Below are 24,336 nucleotides of genomic sequence, written 5' to 3'. Positions count from 1 at the left end.
GGCTATTTTGCCAGCATGTGTTTTTACACTACATGAGTGCCTAGTACCTATAGAGTAACAGATGGTTTTGAACCATGGTGTAGATGCTGGAAATTGAAGTCAGCTGTTTCAGCCCTTAGCTTTTTTTTTTTTTTTTTTTTTTGAGACAGGGCTTCACCTTGTAACTCTGACTGGCCTAGAACTCATAGAGATCCACCAAGCTCTGCTTCTCAAGAGCAGTTTTTGAACTGTGTGCTCTTTCCCCAGAGTAATACTCATGGAGCATCTAGAATAATGACTCAGCAGAAATGGTGCTTGCCACTGACCCTGATGGCCACTGGTGGCCCAATGGTGCAAGGAAGGAACCCTTTCCATGAGTTGTTCTCTGGCTTTCAAATGCACATTGGCAAACACACCTCAACTCACCCACACACATATGGATATAATTACAAAAGGATTGGACTAAGGGAGATAAAGTACTCTTCTGAAGACGTCCTCCTTGCTTTTATTATTTAAGGGAAAAGCAAAGGACATTCCTTATTCCCAAAGACACCTGAGGAATGATTGCCAAGCTGACCTTCTAAGGGTCAGCCTTTAAATTCTTAGCATCTCCCCATTGGCCACTGTAACTTAAATTTGAGTGCTGTCTAGGGTCTCTGACCTTGGTCGTGTGCTGTCTTCTCTGTACTAGATACTCAGTACCTCCAGGATACCATGAACCATGTCCTTAGCTGTGTCAAAAAGGAGAAGGAACGGACTGCGGCATTCCAGGCCCTGGGGCTGCTTTCTGTGGCCGTGAGGTCCGAGTTTAAGGTCTACTTGCCCCGTGTACTGGACATCATCCGTGCAGCGCTGCCTCCGAAGGACTTTGCCCACAAGTAAGCCCCTCTCTTAGGGTGTCACTGTGCTCTCTGTTGAGGTGGAGTAAACTAATCCATCCATTGCACAGTTTAAGCCCTTTCTCCCGCTGCTGTACTCTGAGGTATGACAGGTGAACGTCAGTCCCTTTTCACTTGAGCTCAGGTTCAGGTGCAATGACTGTCCGAGTATTTAGAAAGGGGGTACCCTGAGAACATGTTGGATGTCCAGGATGGTATTCTCTGGCGTTGTGGAGGAATCCCTGACTAGAACTGAAGAGATCAGATGGTCAACTCTTCCTTAGCACTAAGGTGTAACAAGTCATTCCACCACAGAATATATGAGCAAGACCCTTGGCATCTACCCAGATGGAGAAGTCAGTGTCAATGGCATTGAGCCTTTATGTTTGTTTCTCTGTATGTTTGTCAGCAAGCGTTGCTCTGGGATTCACAGGCTACCCGTCCTGAAACCCAGCATTCTCATCATAGGGAGACACGTCTTCCCATGGGATACTGATACCCTACCCTCTGGTTCCCAATGTGCATGCCCCTTAGCTTCCCAACTAAGTCAGCCTCATATTAAGTTTGGTGCATCTTCCTGAATTCAGAGAAAGAGCCCCTTTGTGAGACTCAGCACTGCCATCTGCTGGAGCAGTATTTTAAATACACACCCATAGCGACTGATGGGCTGGCTGCAGAAGAGTTTTGCAGTAATCTCCACACGCTCTTGTAGCCAGCACTGGCTAAATAACTTGCCCTTCTGGCCCCAATGTGACTTTGAGGTGGGACACTATGAATGTCTTTATGTCTAAAGTGCCATTCTATTTCTCTCCAGGAGGCAGAAAACCGTGCAGGTGGATGCCACAGTATTCACGTGCATCAGCATGCTGGCGCGAGCAATGGGGCCAGGCATCCAGCAGGACATCAAGGAGCTGCTGGAGCCCATGTTAGCAGTGGGCCTCAGGTGTGTGCCAGAGGCCCAGTGGCCACCCAGCCTCAGTAATGGGTCTGGCTTAGGAGAGAGAGGCAGGTTAGTTGGGTATTCGGTAGGCAGGCTGGTTGAGGCTACACACACAGCTTGGTTAGGAATCTGAGCTTCATTGCTAGCTCCTGTGTGATCTTGACTCAGCTGCTTCTCTCTTCTTGTCTGAAAATAACTCTTGCTGGGTGGGTGGTGGCGCACACTTTTATCCCAGCACTTTTATGCCTGGGGAGGCAGAGGCAGGCTGATCTCTGTGAGTTCAAGGCCAGCCTGGTCTACAAGAGCTAGTTCCAGGACAGGCACCAAAGCAATACAAAGAAACCCCGTCTCAAAAAAAAGAAAAAAAACAAACAAACAAACAAACAAAAAACAAAAAACAACTCTTTATACTGTTAAGATAGTTGTTGAGATGAAGTGAAAGAGTTCAGGAAACAGCCACTGACTATAGGGACTAGGTAAGTGTGCGTGATTGAGGTTGGTGTTAGTGCCAGAGAGACTTGCTAGCTTCTCAAAACATTCTTCCTTTCCCTGTGAAATAAGGAGAATGGTCTCTGTCTGCTTCTTGGTCATTGACTGAGACTCAATCTCTGGTGGCTGAATTACATTGTACAAGGTCTTTGGTGAAAACCAGAAATAGGCAGATTATTCTGAAATCTGAGACAAGGCCAAGGTTGTGCAGCACTTCTGAGACTAAATAGGGACAGGGCCCATGCCTCCTGCCCAGAGCAGACTACGTCACACTCTAGCCTTGTAGTGGCAGTCTGCTCTGTGCCCTGGCCACGTCGTGACTACTTTCCTCCTCCGCAGCCCTGCACTTACTGCTGTGCTCTATGACCTGAGCCGGCAGATTCCACAGCTGAAGAAAGATATCCAGGATGGGCTCCTGAAGATGCTGTCCCTGGTCCTTATGCACAAACCCCTCCGACACCCAGGCATGCCCAAGGGCCTGGCCCACCAACTGGCCTCCCCTGGCCTTACCACCCTCCCTGAGGCCAGCGATGTGGCCAGCATTACTCTTGCCCTTCGAACCCTGGGAAGCTTCGAGTTCGAAGGTAAGAAATGACAGTGGCTCTTGCTGAAGTGTTGAGGGATGCTGTGGCCCTGAGAAACGGATGAGGGTGTCTAGATTCCTGAGTCTTTAGAGTCATCACAGCAGGGTACCAGATGCACAGCGGCCCTTCCTTCCCAGGCTCAACCTGTTTAATTCCTGCCCTGTGCTTGATCTCATGATATGTTTGGGACAGATGGTACTCAGAAAAAGCATGCATAAAGAATAACACATCAGGATGGCTCTCTGCTCCTCCTCACTGACCTGCAGCCATGAGGGGATTTATTGCTTTAAAATGCATGGCAGGGGTTTCTGAGTATTTCCATTCTTGTGCTGCTGTGGTGTTCTGTGCAGTTGAATCTGCAGTTCTGCCCCAAAGCAGCAGTATTTATTCTTCTTTCCTTTTCCTTTGCATCCAGGCCACTCTCTGACCCAGTTTGTCCGCCACTGTGCGGATCACTTCCTGAACAGTGAACACAAGGAGATCCGCATGGAAGCTGCCCGCACCTGCTCCCGCCTGCTCACGCCCTCCATCCACCTCATCAGCGGCCATGCGCATGTGGTTAGCCAGACTGCAGTGCAAGTGGTGGCAGATGTGCTCAGCAAGCTGCTGGTGGTTGGGATAACAGACCCTGGTAAATGTTAGGGTGGAGCAGTCCTGGGAGCCCCTGGAGCTCGAGGCGTTTGCATGGCTCTAGAGAGCAGCATGTAATGTTTCTCTGCTTAGGCGTAGGCTTGGCTCCTCTAGCCTCTTGGTGTAAGAGAATCTATTTTGTTTTTATTTATTTTCTCTTTCTTCCTGTGAGCAGATTAGGAGGGAGGGGCAGAAGGTTAGCTGAAGAAGGCGTTTTGGAATTTGCTGAGTAGGGCAGCAGTTCTCAACCTGCAGGTCATGACCCCTTTGGGGGTGAATGATCCTTTCACAGAGGTCACTTAAGACCGTTGGAAAACAGACATTTACATTATGATTCATAACAGCAAAATTGTAGTTATGAAGTAGCAAGGAAAATAATTTTATGGTGAGGGGGTCACCACAACATGAGGAACTGAATTAAAGGGTCGCAGCATTAGGGAGGCTGAGAACCACTGGGCTAGGGTGCTAGCAGTGGGGGTAGAAACTGGGAAGGGGCTGGAGGGTGGGACCCTGAAGAGCTGTTCAAAGACTTGTTTGCTCTTGCAGACCCTGATATCCGCTATTGTGTCTTGGCATCCCTGGATGAGCGCTTTGATGCCCACCTGGCCCAGGCTGAAAACTTACAGGCCCTGTTTGTGGCTTTAAATGACCAGGTCTTCGAGATCCGAGAGCTGGCCATCTGCACTGTGGGCCGACTCAGTAGCATGAACCCAGCCTTCGTCATGCCGTTCCTACGCAAGATGCTTATCCAGGTAATGGCGTGACAGACAGCAAGGAAAGGACCTCCACAGTGAGCTGACAAGGAAGTGCTGAGGACAGGGACCAGGAAGAAAGATGGATGTACTTGGCCAAGTCACATTTGGCACCTAGAGTCCATGTTCCCAGCTCTGGTTACAGTTCAGGTGTGAGCCTCTTGTCAGCATGACATGAGGTCTTCTTGGTTCCGGTCTAACCTCTCGGGCAGCTGGCTCATCCGCCTCTGTCCCCAGTGAGCCAGCATCCTGACTTTGACTGTATCTGCGGCAGGGTCTCAGGCTTCCTGCTCTTCTGTCTTCTGCGCTGCTCTTCCGCTAATGGTCGCGAAGCACAGAGACGGCCAGTCTTACCATGTGGGCATGATTCCACACAGTCCTCTGGTCATTGCGCTTGCTCGGGGATCCTGGGCTCTCATTAAGTGATGTGTGCTGTCGTGGTCCTCTAGAGAGATGCAGGTGGCCTTTCTGCTACCTCCTGGGTCCTGTGAACAGTGCCTGTTCTGATCCTTCCCGCCTTGGTATGTCCTCCCGTGTCTTTTGAAATAGACACGTCACGTAACACGTGAGGAGCGTATACACAGAATGTCAGTATTTGCAGCTCACCCTAGGAAAGTGTCATTTGTTTGCCATAGTTAAACATGGCTGCAGTGAGACCATCGCTTGACAAGTTGGACAACTGTACTTTGTTGGCCTTTCTGTTTTCAACCTGATGACTTCCGGCTGTAGCTGCAGGCCCATGCCTGTTGCTTCAGATCGTAAGCCACCTAAGGTCTGGGAAGGAAGCAGCCATTACTCAGCCTACCAGGTCAGGCATGGGAATATCTCCGAATGAGAACAAGGGTTTGTTCGTTCAGTCAGGACTTACAGTACACCTGCTCTGTCCCACATAATGCTGTGTACTGGCGGTGTGTTGATGAACAAGCCAGATACAGCTCTTGTCCTTGGAAAGCTCATACCCGGCCAATAGGCAAGCTTGTTTCCTAGTGTTGGAGAAGGGACAGTCAGGGCCATTTATCTTGGTAGCTCACAGATCCCCATGTTTGCTGAGTGTCCGGTAGAGATGTGATCCACTGTGGATTTCCCTAGTTCGTGACAGATTTCCCTTTACACGGTCCTCTCTGCTTTCCCTCTGCCATGGTCTGTTACCTTTCTTCCTTGCAGATTCTGACAGAGCTGGAGCACAGTGGCATTGGGAGAATCAAGGAGCAGAGTGCCCGCATGCTGGGGCACCTGGTCTCCAACGCCCCCCGGCTCATCCGCCCCTATATGGAGCCCATTCTGAAGGTAAAGCACAGCAGCTGGCCAGCCTGGCATCTGTCTTAGCTCTGTGTTTAGGGGACGGGGGTACTTCAGCACTCCTGCACTGAACCAAGGAGACCATCTCTTTGGTTCAGGCTGGGGAACAAGGGCTACACATAGCGCCTTGAGTTAAAGAGTGCCAAGAATCTCACCAGTTGCAGGAAAGAGTTTTCTTTTATGCTTAGGCTCATCTTCAGCTGGGCCTGGACAGGAGAAGTAGGTAAATAGCATGTGCACTTTCCTTAGATGAAGTAAAATGAGCTTGAAAGCACGAACCCAGGTGGCGCGCGCCTTTAACCCAGTACTTGGGAGGCAGAGGCAGGTGGATCTCTGTGAGTTCGAGACCAGCCTGGGCTACAAGAGCTAGTTCTAGGACAGGCACCAAAGCTACAGAGAAATTCTGTCTCGAAAAACAAGCAGAAAAAAGAATGCATGAACCCAGCTTCAGCTGTGACTGTGGTATTCACACGAGGTTTTTATGTCTAACACATACACAGCTGGAGGGATGATAGGCAGGCAGAGCTGAACGTGTGAGAAGCATCTTCAAATTGTGCTGCTTCCCGGAGCATCCACTGGGCTTGTGTTTTGTTTGGAACACCACAGTTCCGAGTCTTCTGGGTTCCCACAGCCTAGAAGTAACTTATGTAGAGGGTCTTGGAAAGTTTTTATTTTGTTTGTTTGTTTTCTGGTGTTAGGGATTGAACCCAGAGCTTTATATGAACTTGGGAAGTGTGCTGCTAGGAGCAAGATAGCTCCCCTACAGATTCCAGTCCACGCTCATTTTCTTGTACTTTCTTCTATAGGCTTTAATTTTGAAACTGAAAGATCCAGACCCTGACCCAAACCCGGGAGTGATCAATAACGTATTGGCCACCATCGGAGAACTGGCTCAGGTGAGGAACGGCTTCTCTTCCCATAGGTGGAAGGAAACTCTTTAGTCCTGGGGGAAGTCAAAGTATTGCTTTTTCTCTTTGTTCTGTTTTTGTTTTTGTTTGTTTGTTCTCAGTTAGAGACAGGGTCTTACTCTATTGCCCAGGCTGGTCTCAAACTCAGTGTTCCTCCTGCCTCAACTTCTAGAGTTTTGGAGTTATAGGTGTGAGCCACCACACCCCTCCCAAAATGATGTCTTAATGCCACAGTCTCCCATTCTGCCTGCCACTGTCTTTTCACTTTGCAGGTTAGTGGTCTAGAAATGAGGAAGTGGGTGGATGAGCTCTTTATCATCATCATGGACATGCTGCAGGACTCCTCTCTGCTGGCCAAAAGGCAGGTGAGTGCCGCTGTTGGCTGAGTGAGCAGACAGACCCCTGGGACCCGGGACAGTTTGTCTCTGTCCACCGCAGTGTGCCCAGTCATGCACAGAGCTGGGCAGACAATACGCGCTTGACATTTTTTTTTGAATGTAGAGAGAGAAAAGAGTCTCAGAACAGGCTCTCCTCCTGGCCAGTCACCTGCAGTTGGTGTCCGGGAGGAGCATCACCATTCCTGTGTATGGAGGAAAATGCTGTCTGTGCAGCCCCAGCTCCTGGAGGGAGGAAGCAAGCTCGGACACTGCCTGTGGAGGCCTTTGGCTTCCCTCTCTCTCCCCAGCCACTGGAGGTTGTGAGAGGAGTTGTCTAAAATGAAGAACAGTATTAGTTTCTTTCTGTAGTTCCTGGTAGTCAATCAGGATATAAAAGAACTACATTTCCTCCGAGAAAGGTGGGAAAATACTGTACAGTTTTTTGTTTTTGAGACAGTGTCTCCCTCTGTAGTCAAGGCTGGCCAGGAGCTCAGTGTGTAGGTAAAACTGGCTTGGACTAGAGGTAGTCCTCTTCCTCAGCCTCCCTAGTACCAAGAGTACAGATGTGAGCCCTGACACCCACCTCTACTCTTTACTTTTGATTCTGAGATTGTAGGTCCATGCTTGATCAGCTATTTTTATATTCTGACTCTGGGATTCCGTTCATGGGTGGTGAATTAATGGAGTCTTTGGATTGGCTCTGCGCTTCCATTACACTCTTTATACAAAGAGTGTACCTGTGCTTACCCTTCTGATACTGGTTCAATAAACATGTGGCCTTTTGTCCATTCAGGTGGCCCTGTGGACCCTGGGACAGTTGGTAGCTAGCACCGGCTATGTGGTGGAGCCCTACAGGAAATACCCCACTCTGCTCGAGGTGTTGCTGAATTTCTTGAAGACTGAGCAGAACCAGGGCACACGGAGAGAGGTAGACGGCACGGGCCCCTGGTCTGCAAAGATTTGACTAGGACAGCGGAGAGAGGAAGTGGTGGCAGTGGTGTGCCCACACTGGGCTGGGCTTCCATTCTGTCTCTGCTCTGTTGATGGAGACAGTCATTTGCGTGAGGTGTGGCGTATGGGCTAGGAGAGATGCACCATGAACTCTGTTGTCATCAGATGTTGGGGCGAGTATTTATCTTTTTTCCTTTCCTACCCAGGCTATCCGAGTGTTAGGGCTCCTTGGGGCTCTGGATCCCTACAAGCACAAAGTGAACATTGGCATGATTGACCAATCCCGGGACGCTTCTGCTGTCAGCCTGTCAGAATCCAAGTCGAGTCAGGATTCCTGTAAGTCGGAAACCGAGAGACTTACCAAGTCTGGGCTCACAAAACCTTCCTGGCCGTAATAGAAAGAGTGTTGGGTCAGATAATTGAAATGATAGATATTGAATCTCATGGCAACCTCTGAATGATAACCCTCTAGTCCCTGAATCCAGCAGGGATGCTATACCCAGTAGAGCTGCAAGTCCTCACGTCTTCCCAGAGTCTTTGTCGAGAGCTAGCAGGCTAGGTCTACATTACCTGACACTAGTGAGGGAGCTAGGAATCGCCCTGAACCCCGTTCTTCTGGCACTCTTTGTTAGTGCCTCTTTGTTGTGTTTTACTCCCTGGCACTCATGGGAGGGGAAGCTGGTTGTTTTCGTCTGTTTCTTTGGAGAGAATCAGTACATAGACCAGAAGCCCCCATAAGACCTGGGGCCTCTTTTTGCTCCCAGTCTGACACTAGAGACCCGATGCCTTTTGACAAGAAGCCTGAGGGTTTGGGAAAGAAGATGGAATATGAGTTTCTAGTCTTAGTCCGCCGTACACTGGGGCGAGGCTGTTTATGACAGTGAAGTTAAACAGTGGTTTCTCCCACTGTTGTAGCAGAATGTGAATATCCCCAGATCTCTGTAGGTGCGACCATTTTGTTTTTAATCCCTCGTCCCTTCTGGGTTATTACACTTCGGACCAGGCCAGGTGCCCATTTTCCTCAGCAGCGCCCGCCATCCAATCTCTCACTGCCCCACGTCTTATGTCCTCATTGCATGGCTCTGTCCCAGGACAGAGTCCTTGCTGCTCAGGGTTTGGCATATGCCTGCTGACTGCCTGCATTCCCTGCGGGACCAGCCAGCTGTGGAACAGATGTTTGCCTAATTTAATTCCCTTTATTTTCATTTGGAGGGGTAATTATTTTTATTGATGGTTTCAGCTATGAAGTTGTGAACTGTAATGCTGAGAAGCTATCTTAAACCTAGCAATTTAAAGAAAACCCATCATGTACTGTTTCAGGCTTTGGTGGTTTGGGTAATAGAAAAGCCAGAATGGGTTTTGCTCCTGACGGGGAGAGCCTATTCATCGGCTCCTAATGGCCCTGTGCTCCCTATTCACAGCGGTGTCAGAAGGCAGCAGAAAGACTATCTGCATGCTAATGTCTCTGACGGGGCTTTGTTTGCTGTTAACCATGTTTAGCCTCACACAGAGCCCTGTCACCTTGTTCTAGCTGACTACAGCACCAGTGAAATGCTGGTCAACATGGGAAACCTGCCCCTGGATGAGTTCTACCCAGCTGTGTCCATGGTGGCCTTGATGCGGATCTTCCGAGACCAGTCCCTCTCTCACCACCACACCATGGTGGTTCAGGCCATCACCTTCATCTTCAAGTCCCTGGGGCTCAAGTGTGTGCAGTTCCTGCCCCAAGTCATGCCCACGTTCCTTAATGTCATCCGGGTCTGTGACGGGGCCATCCGGGAAGTAAGTACATAAACCTTCCCTGCTCACCTCTGCCCTGCACCCCAGCATGCAGCTCTGTCCGTGCCTCGGCTTCCTGAAGCTACCCTGCTTGCTGCTGAGAGCAGTTCCTCTCCTCTCTTAGCTTCTGACATCTGCGTGGATAGCTGACTCAACCCGTTTTCTGCTTCCTGACCACAGGGTAGCTATAAGGTGAACAGCCTAGTGGGAAGGACAGCCTTGTTCTCAGGAATGTAGTTCAGTTGTGGAATGGACTGCAGCACAGGTTTCTGCTTGCTTCTTTACGACTGGATTTAAATCTCATTGTTTTTTTTTTGTTTGTTTGTTTGCTTGCTTTTAGGATTTATTTTTATTAATTTTAATAAAATTGTGTGTAGATGTGTTTGTCTATATGGGCGTATGTACCTGTGCTCAGGGAGGCCAGAGGCGTTGGCTTCCCCTGAAACTGGACTTACAGACTGTCGTAAGCCTGATAGGGAGGCTGGTAGTCAGACTTGGGTTCTCTGGCGGAGATGTGCTCTTAGTCACTGAACCGTTTCTCCAGCCCCAACACTGCTTTTTGGTTGAACTCAGCCTCTCTGACCTGCTAGGCAGGGACTCTGACTCTCTGACTCTGTTTCTCACCCCTTTTCAACTTTTTATTCTGAAGCAGGAGCTAGTAAATTCTCTTGGCTGACTTTGAGCCTGAGCCCAGATCAGCCTTAAATTGGAATCCTCGTTCTTCAACCTCCCTAGTAGCTGAGACTACTACCAGGCTCCATGACAAAGAGGCAGAACCACACGTTTCAGTGACAGTTCTACGTACATGAAGTTGTCTAATTCCTGGGTCTGATGGTGTCAGTCTGTCCCATTATCGTTGGTCCCAAACTGGAGCACGTGGCCGGTGTCTGGCAGATCTCTCTATTGTAAGGTTTCCCTCCTTGCTTTGTACTGATAGTAATCTGTGATGTCACTCTTGGGACTGTGACCGTGCTGTTCCTCAGCTGCCTTTCACCCAGTGGCTTTAGCATTCCTCGGTAACCCTTGATCATCAGGTGCTGAGCCCATGGCTGCATCATGACTTTGTAGTTCTCTGGTTCCTTTTCCTAGCCAACCTTTTTCTGTGGCTGTCCCTTCCTTCTCTTCTCTCTTGGCTTTTTATTTTCTCTCAACTCTAGACTATGAAGAGTGGTTCATGACATCTGTCCACCTGCATGATATGCGTTCCAGCAACAAACCTCCCTCTGGGGGTTCAAGATAGCTTGCAGTTCCTGCTAGTCATAGCGTGTACCCTGCGGGTGTGCGGGTGTGCAGTTCATTTCCTTTCCCTCTGTGACCGTTACCAGTTTGACAGACATTTACAGGTGGGAAGCATCTCTTTCTAAACTGCTTCTTGACTTTGTGTTTGAAGTATGGGAAAGCTTTTTAAAAAACAAAACAAAATACCTTTTTGGGACAGAATCTTTGTCTATGATGCCCAAGCTAGTCTCAGATTCCTGGACTCAAGGGATCTTCTCACCCATCAAGTCGCTGCGCCTGTTGTGAGCCACACGCCTGGCTTGCAGTTCACTCTTGTGCATTGTTCCTACAGTTGCCAACCTCATTAAATCCTCATTAGCTCTGTTAGCTACAACGCTCCCGGATTTTCATTCTAGATAATTCACACTGAAAAAAGAAGGAAGTTTGGATATTGTTCATTTGAAACTGTAAATCGCTTCTTACTTTTTTTTTTTTCTGATTGCTGGGTCTCCCTTGCAGTGCTGTTTCAGTAGGAGTGTGCAGGTCTTGAATCTAGTTCTGATTTTCACGCTGATTTTAGCTGCTGTTACACTTTCATTATTGCTATGACTCTTAAACATTTCTTTATAGTCTTAAATTATTAGAAGACTTTTGCTTTTTTTTAATCATGGATTGATACTGAATTTACCAAATACCTTTCTCTTGTTTTAATAACCATCTGTTTTAATCCCCTTCGATGTCTTGGTATGTTGCATTATGTTGAAATAAATTCTAATGTTAAACATATCCACATAGCCTTCTGTTAAAATTACTCTGGTTATGGCAGATTTTTTTTAATTGATATTTATTGAGCTCTACATTTTTCTCTGCTCCCATTCTTACTCCTCCCCTCCCCGCTTCAACCCTCCCCCAAGGCCCCATGCTCCCAATTTACTCAGGAGATCTTGTCTTTTTCTACTTTATAATTCCCGTGTAGATTAGATCCATGTATGTCTCTCTTAGTGTTCTCATTATTGTCTAAGTTCTCTGGGATTGTGGTTTGTAGGCTGGCTTTCTTTGCTTTATGTTTAAAAACCACCTATGAGTGAGTACATGTGATAATTGTCTTTCTGGGTCTGGGTTACCTCACTCAAAATAATGTTTTCTAGTTCCATCCATTTTCCTGCAAAATTCAAGATGTCACTATTTTTTTCTGCTGTGTAGTAGTACTCCATTGTGTAAATGTACCACATTTTCCTTATCCATTCTTCGGTCGAGGGGCATTTAGGTTGTTTCCAGGTTCTGGCTATGACAAAAGAGCTGCTGTGAACATAGTTGAGCACATGTCCTTGTGGCACAATTGAGCACAAGGCCAGCCTGGGCTACAGAATAAATCCTGTCTCAAAACTCAAAAAACAACAGCAACCAAAAATAATAATTAAAAAAGATACTGCCCTAAATAGAATCCCCTTACTCCTTATCCAGTCCCTCTCCAAGTTTGATGCTCATTTTGGCTCACAATTTCTTTGAGATATCTTAAGACCTCATTGAGAGCTACATATGGTAATAGCATGTCCAAAATCCAGCACTTGAAAAGTAGAGGTAGGAGGACCAGAAGGTCAGGGCGTCACTTTAGGTATAGCAAGGTGAAGGCCAATCTGGCTACATGAGACACTGTTTCACAAAAAAAAAAAAAAAGTTACTGATTTATTACTAATAAATTGACTATAGCATCCATAATGAGTTTATTTTATATTTCTTTATTTATTGAGACAAGTTCTCACTATGTAGTTCTGGCTAGACTATAATTCACTATGTAAATCAGTCTAGCCTTGAATTCCAAAACCCACCTACCTCAAAGTCTCCTGGCTGCTGGGATTAAATGTATTTACCACCATGCCTATACTTTGGGAAGTAATTAGTAGCAAATTAAGGCCAAGTTATACTTGTAGTTGGGTAACAATTTTACACCAGGTGTGTTATTGTTGTTTGTTTGTTTTTATTTTGGGACAGGGTCTCTCTGTCTAGTACTGGCTGTCCTGGAGTTTGCTATGTCAACCAGGCTGGCTTCCAACTCACAGAGATCCTCCTGTCTCTGCCTCCCAAGTACTAGGATTAAAGGTATGTGCCACCATGTCTGGCCTCATGCCCATTTTTTAAAGTCTTGAGTGACTTAAAATCCTGACGTCACATCACGCACGGCAGTATTCAGCCCCCTGCTCAGGTGCTTCCCTGGGCAGCACCTGGGACAGTCCGCAGCTAAAGCACTGCCGTCTGCGGTTTCCCACCACAGAGGCCAGGGTATGACAAGCCCTGTAAACCAGCCAGTCTGGCACTGAGCTCCTGCCGTCCACAACTGCCTGTCCTAGTGTGTGAGACCCCTCCCTGCTGCAGGTTAAGTCTACTCGGAGCATACTTTCAGTAGCTGGGATGCTGTGGAAGCCAACCCCGTAGCTGTCTTTTCCCATCTCTGGGTAAGCCTGCGAGTTCTGCGTCCTTCCGGTATCAACTTGTTGAACTCTTTCTTGTCTGTTCCAGTTTCTGTTCCAGCAGCTAGGAATGCTGGTGTCCTTCGTGAAGAGCCACATCCGCCCGTACATGGATGAAATAGTCACCCTCATGAGAGTGAGTAGAAGCTCCTGCTCTCTGTCCGTCTGCACTTGGGTCAAGGGAGGCCCAGAATGTGTTTAAATAGCATGGCTCTTTCCTTCACAGGGTGGGCACGGCAGAGCTGTTCCACGGAGCGTAGGGTAGAGGGCTCCACAGTGACTGGGTCGGTTGCTTAGATTCTGAGGAGCAGGGTAGACAGGGATTGATGCTGCAGGCTCCCAGCTCCCAAGTACAGACTATGAGATGAAGTCAGAAGAGAAACCCTGAAACAGTTGTTCTGCCCGAGACATTCTTGAGTTATTTGCCCAACCCACAGCAAAGCAGCTTCTCTTCAGTATTGAGACTGTGCTTTCTGATTCCCACAAAAGCCCCCCACTCCGTACTACACATAAACCCCACAGCTCAAGAGCATTGGGAATCGGCTTCTCCTAGGGCTCCGAAGTATTGGTCAGGCACCAAGTAACAAGGTGATGCTCTGCCCTGCAGTGCCAAAGACATAAAAGTCATCTACTCCAGTGGCGCTGAGGAAGGGCTCAGGCCTAGCATTTCATTAGCATGCATCAAGCAAGTGCTAGAAGATTCCCCTATAATAGGAACACTATTTTCTACTGTCCTGTGCAATTTAAAATGGTTGTGTGGGGAAGGTTACTTTGTAGTTAGCTTGGTGGAAGCAGCAGGGCCGATATCAAAATGGCTCCCTTCCCCAGAGGAGCTGGCAGCACCTCGGTGCAGAGCTGAGCAGCCCTGCATGTGTAAACCATTAAGAGCTGCTGTGCTCCCAGTTTCTACCGTGGAGGCCTCAGTACAAGGAGTTAGGCCAAATGCTTAACTGCCCAGTGATGGCCTCGGGGAAGGGAAGGCAGGACGGAAGCAGTGTGCTCAGGGTAGGAAGCTGAAGCCCTCTGAGTCACCCCACGCCTCCCTCAAAGACCAATGCACAGGGATTCGAGGAGGGGCCTCTCCCGCGGAATGCAGCTTTAGTTCCGTCCCAGCGGAGGAGAAAGAGCAGGTGCTCTTCCTTTGACTGTTGATCCTGGACGTTTTAATGAGCTCCCTCGAGCCCAGGGAGAGAACAGCCTGTAAGCAATGATCTAGCCCACACCCCCAGCAGGCTGCTGGCTTCTGAGTAGAGAAACCTCTGTGAAGAGCTTGTGGTGATAGTTGGGAGACCCGGCTTTCTCTTAAGAAGGCAAGTGCAGTCCAGTGAATGAACATGAGTCAAAGCAGGCCCTGCAGAGCTGCGGTGTCATTACCGAGAGTAAACCGTTTCCAGAGGACAACAGCAAGTTCACGCAGCATTTTCTAGTTTGGTTTTCCTCATTCTACTGACTGCCCATGTGCATTGTTCAGACCCTGGGTGTTGGTGTGCGCTGCCATCAGCAGCGGGGTATCTGTTCCTCCAGTTTCCTGCTCCAGACGCTCTGAAGAAAGCTGTAGGTCCATCTTGGAAGTGACTTAAGATGACAGCTTTTCATGGAGTAGGAGGCTTGAGCCAGTTCCAAGGCAGAATCTGGGGCAGTGATCAGGTTTCTGTATCAGTACGGTCTATGGATTGTTACTGCATGGGTGTGGAAGTACCTCCTTTTTTGCAGTACCCCAGCCTGATGAACAGATTTTAGTGAACAGGTGTCAGATACTGTCCAGCCAAATATAAATCCTGAAAGGGCATGAAATCTTGGTAACCCTGGAGTTCCCCTCTGCTAGAAATAAGACTGTACCCCAGTAACATGTGGACCCACAGCACTTCAGAGCTCATGCAGTGACGCAGATATACATTCTGTGAACAGTCTGATGACTAGAGTTTTCCAGGTGCTCGGGGAGGCTCCAGAGGTCGGAGGTGAAGTGGAGTAGTCTCTGCCCTCACAGCCCAAGTCTAGCAGGAGAGGCTTGCAGAGTAAATTAGCATTGACTGCATGCTCACAGCATGGAGGACTGGGGCAGGCAGCACCTAGAAAGTGCAGTATCCTTTGTCCCCTTGCCTGGCTGTGCAGTGAGGCGGGGGGGGGGGGGGGGGGGGGGGGGGGGGGGGGGGGGGGGGGGGGGGGGGGGGGGGGGGGGGGGGGGGGGGGGGGGGGGGGGGGGTGGTCATCTGGGCAGAAGGCTCCATACATTTCTGCCCTGTTTAGCCATCTCATTTCTAGGTTCCCTTTTCAGCAAATGAGCACCTGGGTCTGCCCTTCTGTCTCCCTCTGCAGGAATTCTGGGTCATGAACACCTCGATCCAAAGCACGATCATTCTTCTCATTGAGCAAATTGTGGTGGCTCTTGGTGGTGAGTTTAAGCTCTACCTGCCCCAGCTGATCCCACACATGCTGCGCGTCTTCATGCACGACAACAGCCAAGGCCGCATCGTCTCCATCAAGGTGAGCAGGGCTCCCAGTCCTCTCTTGATTGTCCTTCCTGTTTGTCTCCCATCTCCAGCCAGCCTGGTATCTAGCACCTGGTACACGTGAGCAGAGAAAGCAAAATAGCCCGTACTCACATAGAATAAGGGGAAAGGGCACCAAAAAAGAATACAGTCGAGAGCATGTGACGGGATCTTCAGAACCCCACAGAGCTCTGAATTTTCATATACCGCCCCAGCCATGTAAGGCTTACCTGATGCCTTCCTGTATCATTACCTCCGTGCTCCTGCTCCCATTTGCAGCTGCTGGCAGCGATCCAGCTGTTTGGTGCCAACCTGGATGACTATCTGCACTTGCTGTTGCCTCCGATTGTGAAATTGTTTGATGCCCCCGAAGTGCCGCTGCCATCGAGGAAGTAAGCACCCTATTTTACCAGGCCATCTTTGTGGGTTTGTTCACTTCTGTTCCCATTATTTTAGATCTTGTTGCTGTCCTCCTGGTGGGTTCATTTTGGATTCGTCTCACCATAGTACCTCAGAGCCGTTCCTTCCCATCCCTCGTTGCTTTGGTGAGGTAGCCTTCAGCTTGCACTTGTTGTAGGGCCGCCTTGGAGACAGTGGACCGCCTCACAGAGTCCCTGGATTTCACTGACTATGCCTCCCGGATCATTCACCCTATCGTTCGGACGCTAGACCAGAGCCCCGAGCTGCGCTCCACAGCCATGGATACACTCTCTTCGCTGGTCTTTCAGCTGGGGAAGAAGGTAAGCTGGGACTCCTGGATGGACCCACCATGTTATCTGCCTTGTTTAGGAAGAAAACCTTATGAAATCTCCAGTCATTAGTACATAGGTCAGGAGATAGGTCTCGGCCACTCTTAGAGAATATGAAATTATTTCAGTTTTTATTGTTCTTCCTTTGCTCAGCCAGTTTTAGGTGAAGCACCTGTGTGGGCTAAGTGTCATTCTAGAGATTGCAGAAAATAGCTGGGGCTGGAGTGCTTACCTAGCTAATGCAAGAAGGCCTGGGTTTTGGCCCCAGTACTGCATAAAACTGGGTAGTGGCACTTGGGAGGTGCAAGCAGGAGGATCAGGGATTGAAGAACACTTCAGCACAGAGTGAATTTGAGGCCAGCATGGGACACAGGAGATCCTGTCTCCAAAAAAGAGAAGAGCAAATCCTTATTCTTACAGTATATTTTTAGGGAAGCAAAATGAGTGGTAGCCACTCCCCCGCCACCCTGAGTGTGCTGGGTAAAGTAGGGAGAAATACCATTCATGCAGGGGAGACAGGGAAGACTTTTCTAATGTACTGTGTGTAATGTGAATTCTAATTGGTCCTAATAAGAAAACCTGGAGTCACATATGGGGTAAATGCTGAAAAAACAGAAAAGTAAAGGAGCCAGCCACTAGAGAGACCTTTTACCTCTACTGAATCCTCAGACCAAAGTAGACAAGATCCTGTCTCCAAACCCTCTGACTGGCACACACTCCTGTCTCCTCCTGCTTTATATTCCTCCTCCTCCCAGCCATAACCCTCCCTGTCTCCACTGCCTTAGTACTGGGATTAAAGCCACACACTGGGTTTAAAGGTGTGAGCTACCACCTGTCTCTTCCCTTTTAGACTGGGTCGATCTTGTGTAGCTCAGGGTGACCTTGAACTCACAGAGATCTGTCTGCCTCTGCCTCCCAAGTGCTGGGATTAAAGGTGTGTGCCACCGCTGCCTGACCTCTATGGCTAACTAGTGTGGCTAGCTCTGCACTCTGATCTTCAGGCAAGCTTTATTTGTTCCAGTACAAACAAAATATCACCACCACTGTCGTTTAAACAGGGAGCTGACTCCAGTCTCCCTAGCTGCAGAGAGTTACCTGGAGACATGTTTAGCACCAAGTACACAGGGTCAGGTGGGTAGCTAGCATTTGTGGTACCCCCAGAGAGCAAGGTAACCCCCAACGTGATGCGAGAATACTTATAGCTAAGGTCTTAGATGAGACAGGGTTAGGTAGTGGGGAGACCTCAGTCTGAATCAGAGGGTCTCCGATCCTTATGCTTGGAAACTTCTTAAGAATGCAAACTCTCAGGCCAGATCTGCTAATTTGGGAACTTGGGCTGTGTCATAAGCCTGCAGGAGCCAGGGCCCACCGACATGTGCAAGTCACTGTGAGCAAGACTAGAAGGCTTGGGAGACTTTGATTGCAGGAAAAACAGAACTGATATTTTAAAATGACAACTGTCAGTGACTGTCAGTGGGGAAATGGGCTGTGGAGCAAGAGGCCTGTCCCCTGAGGAAAGCAGACAGAAGCCGTGGGGATTGGCCTGGCATTACAGCGGCAGGAAAGGAGTTCTAGGGACTCCCACAGAGCCGGCCAAGCACTGGAAAGTAGCTGCCCTCCTGTTCTCCAGAGTAACAGCTTCCAGTGTCTTCCCCTCCTGTACAGTACCAGATCTTCATCCCCATGGTGAATAAAGTCCTAGTGCGACACCGGATCAATCACCAGCGCTACGACGTGCTCATCTGCAGAATCGTCAAGGTGAGTGAGTGCCCTTCTGCACTGAGGTCCCAAGAGGTTTTCTCCTTGGCAAACTCACAGAAAAGGACAGGCCAAGGCTAGCCTTTTAGCCCTGGCTAGGCCTGGCAGATGTGTCTGGAGAAGGTGGTTTTCTTTAGCAGTGTTGGCTATGTGGTTTTTCTGTATGGTTTCTGTTGAAGTCTCTCACTTCCGCCTATGTGGCTGAAAAGTGGCTGCACCCAGCTCAGAACTAAAAGCCTGACCTTGGTATAGTAGATTGTATTTGTGGACACTGAGGTTTGAGTTCTCACAATCCTCATATATTTGTTTGAGATTACAAACAAAAATAATAGTTCTTAATCTTTTGTGCTGAATGAAAACAGGCAGCAAGCCCAGCTGTGTGCCATTTGTGCCCTGGGCACCTGATCGCTTTATTCGGCTCAGTCGGCCTTTGCCTGGTTTGGGGACTTACCTGTTAAAGGTTTGTCAGTGACCCCCACGGGAGCTCAGCCACCTGTGGTGATTTTGGACGTACATGCCACATGTTCTGCTTGTTGAAATCCTGGCTCTTCCAGGCAGGACTCTTCGAGTTCGCGAATGTTTTGTAAGCTGGGGCATCTGGTAGAGGTGCAGGTGCTCAGTGCATCTCTGCTTGCAGGGGTACACACTTGCTGATGAGGAAGAAGACCCTCTGATCTACCAGCACCGGATGCTGAGGAGTGGCCAAGGAGATGCGCTGGCCAGTGGACCAGTTGAAACAGGACCCATGAAGAAGCTGCATGTCAGCACCATCAACCTCCAAAAGGCAGGTCCACTGTTTCCAGGGAGCTTGGGGAGCAGAGCTCTGTTTTCCTTTCTCATTCAGAACTTTCATCTCTTGCTACTTTGAATTTAAACTGACCAATCAGCTTTTTTTTTTTTTTTTAAAGTCAATATCTTGAATTTAGGCCATTGTGTCTGACACAGGGTATTAAGTAGTTGCCCAAGATCAGAGAGCCAAAAGTTACAAAACTGAGACCAGTTCAAGCCTTTGAGTCCTGGGTGTGGTTTTGGCCACTACACCAGAGTCTGATGTTCCACTAACATTCCTGCCCAAGCGGCCCCAGGAATACTTTGGGGCCAGGGATGGAGCATAGGGCCTCACACGTGAGGGTCTTAAGCACTAAGTCATACCTCAGTTCTGCAGAGCTGAGTGCCCAGCTCACTTCTGCACTACGGCCATCGTCTGTCCTTTAGGTTCTGTTGAAGACACTCTGGATGTAACAGACCTGCCATGCTTGTTCTGCAGAGCAAGTCCAGCCCCAGCAGGTAGCAAACGGGCCTTTCCTACGCTGTGCTGTGTTCAGAGGCTCCTGCTTTTGCCTTATGTGCTTTAATTAAATCTTTTTTATGTTCTGTAGGAACTACAGGTATGAATTACAAGTCACAGTAGAATTGATGGTGACATCGGTGGTAGTGGTTTTGCGATGGCCCTAGAGCTAATGGCTTCCTTTTGTCATATGTGTATCGCAGGCCTGGGGAGCTGCCAGAAGGGTCTCCAAAGATGACTGGCTGGAGTGGCTAAGACGGCTGAGTCTGGAGTTGCTGAAGGACTCCTCATCACCTTCCCTGCGCTCGTGCTGGGCCCTGGCACAGGCCTACAACCCAATGGCCAGGTATGTGTGCCAGGGCTTCCTGCCTGGCTTCCTTACCCTATTTGTAAGGCCTTTCTCTTCTTTTCTTTTCTTTTTTCAGTAGACACATTGCAGGATTGCAGGGGGCAGCAGAAGAAAGGCATTTATTCCAGTTTCATCAGCAGAGCTGGTTTACTGTGTTAGTAGTACTCATGGGCTCCATACTCCATAATGATGTGGTTCCTCTCATTTATTTCACATTTTCTTTTTGTTTTGTTTTCTTTTTTAATGTTTCAAAACGGCCTGTCTAGACGTTCTCTGTCTCTGTCGTGTGTGGATCACACATGCTTAGCTGATGCTCCGTGTCATACAAGTGTGGATTATACGTGCCTAGCTGATGCTCTATGTCATGGGAGTGTGGATTACATGTGCCTAGCTGATGCTCTGTGTCACATGAGTGTGGATTACACGTGCCTAGCTGATGCTCTGTGTCACATGAGTGTAGATTACACGTGCCTAGCTGATGCTCTGAACCACTCTTCTACCCAGGTCATCCTGAGCACAATGTCATTCCCAGAGAGTCTGGTTTGTTTGTTTTATTTGGTTTTTAGTTTTTTGAGACAGTTTCTTTGTGTAATGGCTTTGCCTGTCCTAAAACTCATGCTGTATACCAGGCTGGCCAGGAATTCACAGAGATCCTCCTGAGTGCTGGAATTAAAGACGTGTGCCATCACCACCTGGGAGAGGCTGTTTATTACCTTAGTCCCCGATATACACTGGGGATCCATTGTCAACTCTGAATAGATAAGGAAAGCTTGTTCCTTCGTTTACACCAATCTTTCAGTGTTCAGATTTTCAGATTAGAATTTAATCTTTTTTTCTACCATATTTCAAAATTACACACACTTGTCTAACTTAACCCTGAAGCATGTAACAGAAAGTAAAGAGCATTAAGTTCTAACCCCACCATAGCGGGGCCATGTTCTGGTCTCCATTCCTCTACCACCGCAGGCCACAGCGCCTAGAAACGTGGAAAGCATTTTATGTTGGGGGCTGGGGGTATCCATTTGTGCGACTCTGTGGGGATCTCACCTCGGTGTTGTGGCCTTGGAAATGGCTCTTGTGCTGTGGAGACCGGCGGGGCGTCCTGTGTGCTTTGATGGCACTTGAGTCTGTCGTCCCTCACGCAGTCACCCAGTCAGACGCTCTCGGTATGTTTGGAAAGCAGTAGTAGATGCTGCCTTTGCCGTTTTTGATCTTAAGAATTTGGACATTGTCCAGGCAATACTCCAAGAATCACTTAAGGACTGTTATTTCCTCAATCTGTTCGTGTTGAAGCTTTCTTTCTGGTCATCCCAGTGCAGAGAAGCACACAGAAACTGCCAGGAAATGTAACTGTGAAGAGAAGTTAGTTTGCTGTATCCTCCTCCCCACCTCACTCTACCACAGTCCCCTGGGTGCCATGTCTATACATGCCCTGAAAGATACAGTTGTCATTGCTAGGCTTGCCAATGCCTGCCTGAGGTCACAGCAGTTGGGAGGTGAAGCAGTAAGGTGCCCAAGTATGAGAGCAGTCTGGGCTGTAGTGTGACCCAGGCTCAAACAAGCAAACAGATTCGAGTTTCCTCCTTTGCTTGCACAGAGCAGGTAGTAACCAGCACTTATTGTGCTGCTTGGGGAAGGTTTAGATAACTTCCAACAAGCTCCATCAGGCAGCTTTGCTCCTTGTAATCAGACGGCAGTGCCAGAAGCAGGTTGATAGAGCTTGTGGCACCAGGCAGAGGCACGGGAAAGGTTCCTAACATCCTTCCCTGCCCCCTGGGTTCACAGGGATCTTTTCAATGCTGCATTTGTGTCCTGCTGGTCTGAACTGAATGAAGACCAACAAGATGAGCTCATCAGAAGCATTGAGTTGGCCCTCACTTCTCAAGACATCGCCGAAGTCACACAGACCCTCTTGAACTTGGCTGAGTTCATGGAGCACAGTGACAAGGTGAGCTCTCCCTCCGTTGTGCCGGTGGGCGGTGGGAGGAAACCAGCTGGCAGGAGGGGCAAGCAGGGACACAGCCCGCTCTACGTGTGCCCCATCTACCATATTCCTGTGCTTTCCTGTAGGGCCCCCTGCCACTGAGAGATGACAATGGCATCGTGCTTTTGGGTGAGAGAGCTGCCAAGTGCCGAGCATATGCAAAAGCCCTACACTACAAAGAACTGGAGTTCCAGAAAGGGCCCACTCCTGCCATACTTGAGTCCCTCATCAGGTAGGCCCCAAACGCCTGTGCTGCTGCCTGCCCCACTTCACTGGGTTCCAGTGAATTCAGCTGTGTGAAGTCTGCCGTCAGGTGTGCCTGGCACATGTGAATATGTGGCTACAGATGGCTGTCAAGCCTTGGTTGTCAGTCCTTACCTGCACGTCGTTGTTCCCCACCCTGTGCTGTCTGCTCCCAGGAAAATCAACAGGAAGCAGTTCTCTGGCCACAAGCCCTGGGAAAGACGGACGGATGGGTGTCTAGCTTAGGTGATGCTGCCGAGCAGCACTAGGTGCCCAGAGGCAGGGGCAGGTTTTAGAGACAGTCCTTTGGTGCCCACTCTTCCTCCTTTGGAGTTCTGGGACTATGAAGAGCAAAGTCTGAAGTGCAGTGATATTTCCCTGGTTAGATTTTGTTCTCTCCTCGCCTAAGATGGTTTGGAATCTTCTGGGTACGGAAAAGGAAGTTGTTTAGTAAATGTTGAGCTGTTAGAAGTTACAAGCAGCCAGAAACATGAGCCTCAGCTCCTCAAGGACTGCTCACTTCCCCCAATGATTTTAGAAATGGTAACTCTGAAATCTGATATCTCGTGGAGATGCTAACGTGGTTCATCATCTAACTGCAGATAGCTCAGGACAAATCAACAGCTAACGAGCTTCTGGGTAGGCCAGCAGACCCTGCTGAGCCGAGCGCTTCAGCAGCCATGTTCTGTGCGCACTCTGCCTTCATAGCAGGCCACAAACGGAGTGATCCAAGAAGTCAAAATGGAATCCGACTTTTGCCCCATCCACTGAAGTCCCATGTGGGGCCATTTGCAAAGGTGCTGTCCCATGGGGACTGCTTCAGCACAGGAAACACAAAGACCTGCATTTCTCCCTTCTACCTCTCACTTGTTCAACCTCATGTGATAACTTACAGAAACCAGGGTAACTAACTGGGCGTGTTAACACTAACTTCAGACAGCTATCGTGCCCTTGCTGACTTTCCTGAGACCTGTTTGAAGCTCCTCATCCCCACCGTTGGTTTTTCCTTATGTTTGAGACAATCATAGAAACACTGAAGTTAACAGACTTGTCAGCAGAAAGGTAGAGTATGAGCAGAAAAGCACTCGTTAGCTTTTTAAGCCAATGTAATGGAAAATGACCGCAGTTCCCTGCAAATTGATTTGGATTTGACGTGTTTCGTTTTATTTTGTTGGTTGTAAATTCAGATCGGAGGGAAAGCGTGCACTCTAAGTTACTCAGGCCTGTTCATCTGATGGAGCTTGGGTGGCTCCGGGAGTCTCCCCAGTGCCTTTCTGTTCAGCTTCTTCCGCCCGCAGCTTTCTTCTCTTCAGACAGAAACTTCTCTCCCTGAGCACCGCTGTGTAGTGTTGACTGTGATGCCCTCTTTACAGGGAAAGCTGTTTTCTTGCTTCTGGGAGGGGGTGGATCTGTCTGTTTATTTGGTTTGGTTTTGGTTTGGTTTTTTTGGGAAGAGTGAACTTAGAATCCTCCTGCCTCAGTGTCCTGAGTTCTCTTTTGGACACACACCTGAGGAGAGAGTTGTGGGATCAGCCTTGGTCAGAGCTGCTGTTGGGAAACTGCCCCAGAGTAGGAGACACCTGGTGGCTCCTTCTGGGGTTCTGGCACTTTGAGTTATATGCCCCTGTGTGGGTCTGGTCTTGAGATGGAGCTCTCAAGTCACTGACTAAATTCCTTTCTTCACAGTGGTTTCTGAGTTCCTGCCCGCCCCCCTCCCCCACCCAGGTGAACTGTAGATGTCTGTTTTGACTGTTAGCATCCCTCCCCCACACAGTGGTTGTTTCTTTTTCCTAGTCATATTCCACTCACTAATTTATCTGTTCCCAGAGCTTATGGTAATACATACATTTAACATTACCAGCTATTTCTTATTTTTTATTTTTGCTTTTAAAAAACCAGCAGTTTCCCTTTGAGCAGATGTAATGGTGCACCTGTAATCCCAGCACTCACCAGGTAGATTTGGAAGGATTTTTCCACTCCGGTTCCATCTGTCTGTTTCCTACCTATGTGTTCTGGGACAAATTAAATCCCACGTGTAGTCTTCAGGCTGGGTCAGCATTAAGACAATATGCACTGCTTGAAGCTCACATAGATGAGAAAGTATATAATCACTTCTCAGGGGAGCGGGGGATTAGGAGGAATTGGATTTTAAGAAACACATCATGCTAGCTATAGGGCCTTGGTTATCTAGTACACGAGGACAGTGGTCTGTTGGCCTCTCTTC

The 24,336-nt window shown here is 48.7% G+C and overlaps 1 protein-coding gene across 1 annotated transcript in view; it reads left to right on the top strand.

The window, feature by feature from the left end:
- Positions 1-24,336, top strand: part of Mtor (mechanistic target of rapamycin kinase) — a 101,319-nt gene that overhangs the window by 13,676 nt on the left and 63,307 nt on the right. Inside the window, exons 9-28 of the mRNA XM_050153143.1 lie at positions 671-857; positions 1,672-1,800; positions 2,626-2,870; positions 3,286-3,501; positions 4,047-4,252; positions 5,417-5,539; positions 6,358-6,447; positions 6,732-6,824; positions 7,630-7,764; positions 7,994-8,123; positions 9,319-9,569; positions 13,302-13,388; positions 15,569-15,736; positions 16,021-16,133; positions 16,319-16,481; positions 18,156-18,248; positions 18,886-19,032; positions 19,740-19,882; positions 21,671-21,833; positions 21,956-22,101. Coding sequence (XP_050009100.1) covers positions 671-857; positions 1,672-1,800; positions 2,626-2,870; positions 3,286-3,501; positions 4,047-4,252; positions 5,417-5,539; positions 6,358-6,447; positions 6,732-6,824; positions 7,630-7,764; positions 7,994-8,123; positions 9,319-9,569; positions 13,302-13,388; positions 15,569-15,736; positions 16,021-16,133; positions 16,319-16,481; positions 18,156-18,248; positions 18,886-19,032; positions 19,740-19,882; positions 21,671-21,833; positions 21,956-22,101 — 3,028 coding nt within the window. The remainder of the gene's footprint in view (positions 1-670; positions 858-1,671; positions 1,801-2,625; positions 2,871-3,285; positions 3,502-4,046; positions 4,253-5,416; positions 5,540-6,357; positions 6,448-6,731; positions 6,825-7,629; positions 7,765-7,993; positions 8,124-9,318; positions 9,570-13,301; positions 13,389-15,568; positions 15,737-16,020; positions 16,134-16,318; positions 16,482-18,155; positions 18,249-18,885; positions 19,033-19,739; positions 19,883-21,670; positions 21,834-21,955; positions 22,102-24,336) is intronic.

The sequence above is a fragment of the Alexandromys fortis genome, unplaced genomic scaffold (genome assembly GCF_014885135.2).
Source record: "Alexandromys fortis isolate MF-2015 unplaced genomic scaffold, M_Fortis_MF-2015_v1.1 scaffold_88, whole genome shotgun sequence".
NCBI classification, from domain to species: Eukaryota; Metazoa; Chordata; class Mammalia; order Rodentia; family Cricetidae; genus Alexandromys; species Alexandromys fortis.
The sequence above is the reverse complement of the archived record's forward strand: the minus strand, read 5'-3'. Positions and strand labels throughout refer to the sequence as shown.